A 4,377-nucleotide genomic window follows, 5' to 3' on the forward strand; every position below is an offset into this window, starting at 1 on the left:
TATATATATATATATATATATATATATATATATATATATATATATATATATATATATATATGTACATATATTGTTATTAGCTACTTATTAATATTATATACCGTACAGCGTAACTTGGAGACAAATGAGCTTGAAAGTTTAATTAAAGCATATAAACGGAACAACACTGATAAAGATGGTAAATTTCGTGGCAACACAGAAGAAAAATATGTAAGTAAATACCTTATAATTCACTAGAACGTTAATTTTTTATATAAGTCAAAACATACTAAAAGTGTTCGTATTATAACTTGGATTATTCCCGTGTTTTAAATATGTAGGATGAAATGGTTGAACTTCTAAATGAGCAAGTTGGTGTAGAAAACCCGATGACCGAACTACAAATCATGAACAAGGTATTGGGGTCACGCCCCGGATGGGAGCGTGGTATCGGTCCACGCATTTCTGGGTCCCGCATGTCCGTTGATAGCTCAAGTTCAACTTCAAGTCAACGTTTTTACACCGAGGATGAATTTAATTCAAAGTGGCAATTGGAACGTGAGAAAATGAAAGCTGAGCTAAAACAAAGTTTGATTCCGGAAGTGAAGTCCGATTTAACAAAAGAGTTTCAAAAATCCATGAAAGATGCCATTAAAGATTCGGTGAAAAGCTACATAAAAAAGATGTTCTCGGGATCGGGAAGTACAAGCGGAGAGCCCAAGAAAAAGAAGAAAAAAGCAAAGGGCGGTAAAGGAAAAGAACCGGAATTTACTTTGAGAGACGAACCGTCGGATGATTCGGATGATGGTCCGGGAGATGGTACGGAAGATGATGATATCGGAGGAAATTATGAGGATACCGCATGTATGGAACAATATTGATATTTAGAACTTTAAAACGTTAAAACTTTAATATTTGAAATTCGTATAATTGTTCACTTTCGTAAACGTTTATTGTTCTTTATATATTGTTGTTCGTGTTTATTGTTGTTTTGGAGTTATATACGTTGTTATAGGTGCTATTAAATTGTATGAAACAGGTTTCGGAAAAACGCCTAGAAAATCGGGCGGGATGCTGTAAATACAGCAGAATTCTGTCAAAACCATCAAGTACTTTTTGCGGCGATAGTCGTCGCAAAAAATAGCAGCAGGTACTGAATCTGTTTTTGCCGGTAGTCGCCGCAAATAAGTCGCCGCAAAAAAGAATATATATTTTCTTTTCTTTTTTCTTATTAAAAAGTGGGCCCCATTTTTGTCCGCCGCAAAAAAACGACGCAAAATATTTTAGACGGCAACCTTACGGTGACGACCTTATAAGCGGCGAAGGGTCGCCGCTAAAGCTTTTTTGCGACGAGATACCCCATTTATTGCGGCGATTTTCATCGCCACAAAAAATGTTATTTCTAGTATTGAGTATGGAGGTTTTGTGGAAAAAAAAAAAAAAATGAGGTTTTAGGCAAATTATGGAGCTTTTTGGGCATTTGAAGTTTTTTGGGCAAAATTTGAAGGTTTTGGAGTAAAAGTTGAAGAATTTTGAAAAATTTTGAAGGTCAGGGCAACATATGAATGTTTTGGGGCAAAAAAAAAAAAAAACCATCGGGGGCAAATTTGAAATACTCAAAATTTTTACACTGAAAATTGCAAATCCACTGGTGACGGATGCCCCACCCTGCCCCAAAATAGTTTCGCCCTTGTATGTGGTGTTTGATATTTTGTTTCAATTAAAGATTGGTGGCTTCGAACGTGTGTTATTTTTTGTACTTGGTATAGCTCTGTTGATTTTTTTTTATTTTTTTTTGACGAAAAAAAGAATACTTAAATAGAAAGAGAACGTTTTCCAAAAGAAAACGCTTTCAACATGAATACAAAAGGAAACGGGGAAACGGGAAAACTTTGACCCTAAAAACAATCATCTAAACAAAACTATTTATAAACGAGTCTCCCTAACATCCCGAAACCTTACAAACATATAAACCAAACAAAAACAAAAAAATACATGAAAATACAAGGAACGAAAATGAATCGGACCACAATAATCAACTTCGAGGACCCGGCCTTTTCAATTTTCCATTAACCCTCTCTTTCAAGAATTCTTCCCGGACCGATTTTCAATCTTGTAAGGTATAGCTATGTTGATGCGATTAATAGGATATATGAAACTAAGGGATGTAAGCTTACCAGTCCTTTAGCAATTTGTGTTAGTGATGTTGGAGATATCGGACGATGTTCTGTTACGAATCATTTGCCTTTTGTTGTTCTAAAAAGAGGTTTCTATTAGGGATTGTTTTTTTGGGAGGTTCGATATTGTTGTAACTTATTACGTCTGTCCTATCTAAATTGCAAGACTTGCGTTATTCGGAATTAGGATAGAAACGCAACATTTCTTTATTCAAAAAGTCCAATAATCAGTTTGGCTAAGGTCAGCGATACAATATACAAAATATTAATTAATAGTGCTAGTTTAGGCCAACAACATTTTGTTTGTCAGGGTTATCTCAGATATGGGCTAATATCGTGAGAAATCAAGCAGCTTTGGTATAATATCTTTGTTAAAGAAATCGCCAGTACGAAAGACTATCGAAAGTTATGAACTTTTTTATTCAAAGATTATAAACTTTCAAGACTCGTAAACCATGAATAACCGGGCGTCAAATGCAATAAGTGACAGTCACGTCTACGAGGTGTCCGTCACGCCTCTATCAGAACAAAGGTGAGTATTAGTTTTTTTCAGCCAATCAGAATGCCTCAAATATTTTTATATATTATTAATTTATTTATTTTATACCCAACTTTCAATCATATTTACCACATCACCAAAAATCCTTTCACTCACTCAAGTTTAACATTCACCACTATTAGACGACACTATGCATCGGCCCAACAATACCTCTTATCAAGGGCTTCGGCCCATATTAGTTAGTCATTCATATAAGGGATTCGGCCCATGTTAGGTAGGGTTAATGCCTTTATATTATTCATTATATGCAACATTATCATTCATGTAATATACAGATTATTACATGATAACATGGTATTAGACAATACCACACGCTTCCCTCTGTAATCAATCTTAGCCGCATTTTCTTCATTTTTCTTCTTTTTCGATTCTGGTCACCATGGCCACTCCATACTATAAAATATATACGGTTACTTCGGTTAACCATTTGATCCCTGTGAAGTTTGATATTGCATAACTTAACTATGCCCACTGGAAAAAGCTTTTCACCACGCATTGTACGGGTTTTAACGTCTTAAAATTCATTGATCGATCAAGCACGACTGAAGAAAAAGATACTGTGACATGGCTCAAAGCTGGCGTCGTTGTCTCGACTTGGATATTTATTATAATCTCCGAACCACTGCTAGAACGAGTCTTGAAATACGAGCTTCAAATCGCGTATGATGCGTGGCAGTTTTTAGAAAGAAAAAAATTTAATGACAACAAACTCTCAAAAACTATGGAACTCAATGCGGAGCTCCATCGCTTGGAAATCGGGGACATAAAACTCGACAAAATAACAACTCATCTCAACAATCTCGGATCCACAGTTGAAGATTTGGACCTAGTTATGTACGCCTTCAACGAATTAAATGACAAATACCCACATATCGTGAATATTATACTTCACAGTCAACCGTTTCTCGACTTGGATACCGTGCGTTCCATGTTAACAATAGAAGAGATGACGACAAATAGAAAGAATCGTGTTTTCGACAACCATGCAACGTCATCTAACCCCATTGTACCCGTTGCTCAATCGACGGGTATTCAACCGCCATCAAACAACAACAAAACCTCGAGCGATTTAACCCCAATGTGCTAGAATTTTTTGCGAGAATACTGTCATTATGCCAATCAATGTCGATTTTTCCATAAACTGTCCAATCGAAATAATCGGGGTCCACGAAACAATAATAATCATACTGGAAATGGACCTCGGCCCAACAGCCTCTCATAGGCTCAATTACTTCAAATAATAGCGACCCAGCAACAACAGCTCGCCACTTAAGGGAATTTTGTCAGGCCCACTACTTCTGGTCCAGGCCAGTTTAATAACCGGCTGCCAGGCTTCAACCATGTATTGTGCACCTCTATTCGGCCTCAAGCTCACTTTGCCGGTCCACCGAGCTTCACACATGTATCACCTTGGCTCGCTGGCAGATTTAATACACATGGGTAGGCTGTCTCTGAAATGTCCCGTTCTTATTGATTAAAAACGTTCCATATTAATTGATTTCGTTGCGAGGTTTTGACCTCTATATGAGACGTTTTTCAAAGACTGCATTCTTTTTTAAAACAAACCATAACCTTTATTTCATAAATAAAGGTTTAAAAAGATTTACGTAGATTATCAAATAATGATAATCTAAAATATCCTGTTTACACACGACCATTACA

The 4,377-nt window shown here is 36.3% G+C and overlaps 1 protein-coding gene across 1 annotated transcript; it reads left to right on the top strand.

The window, feature by feature from the left end:
- The first annotated feature begins 2,611 nt into the window (after window positions 1-2,611).
- Window positions 2,612-3,802, top strand: LOC139842244 (uncharacterized). The gene is made up of 2 exons (XM_071832410.1): window positions 2,612-2,688; window positions 3,253-3,802. The coding sequence occupies exons 1-2, from the start codon at window positions 2,612-2,614 to the stop codon at window positions 3,800-3,802; spliced, it is 627 nt and encodes a 208-aa protein (XP_071688511.1).
- Window positions 3,803-4,377: the final 575 nt, after the last annotated feature.

This window comes from Rutidosis leptorrhynchoides, chromosome 4, assembly GCF_046630445.1.
Source record: "Rutidosis leptorrhynchoides isolate AG116_Rl617_1_P2 chromosome 4, CSIRO_AGI_Rlap_v1, whole genome shotgun sequence".
Lineage (NCBI taxonomy): Eukaryota > Viridiplantae > Streptophyta > Magnoliopsida > Asterales > Asteraceae > Rutidosis > Rutidosis leptorrhynchoides.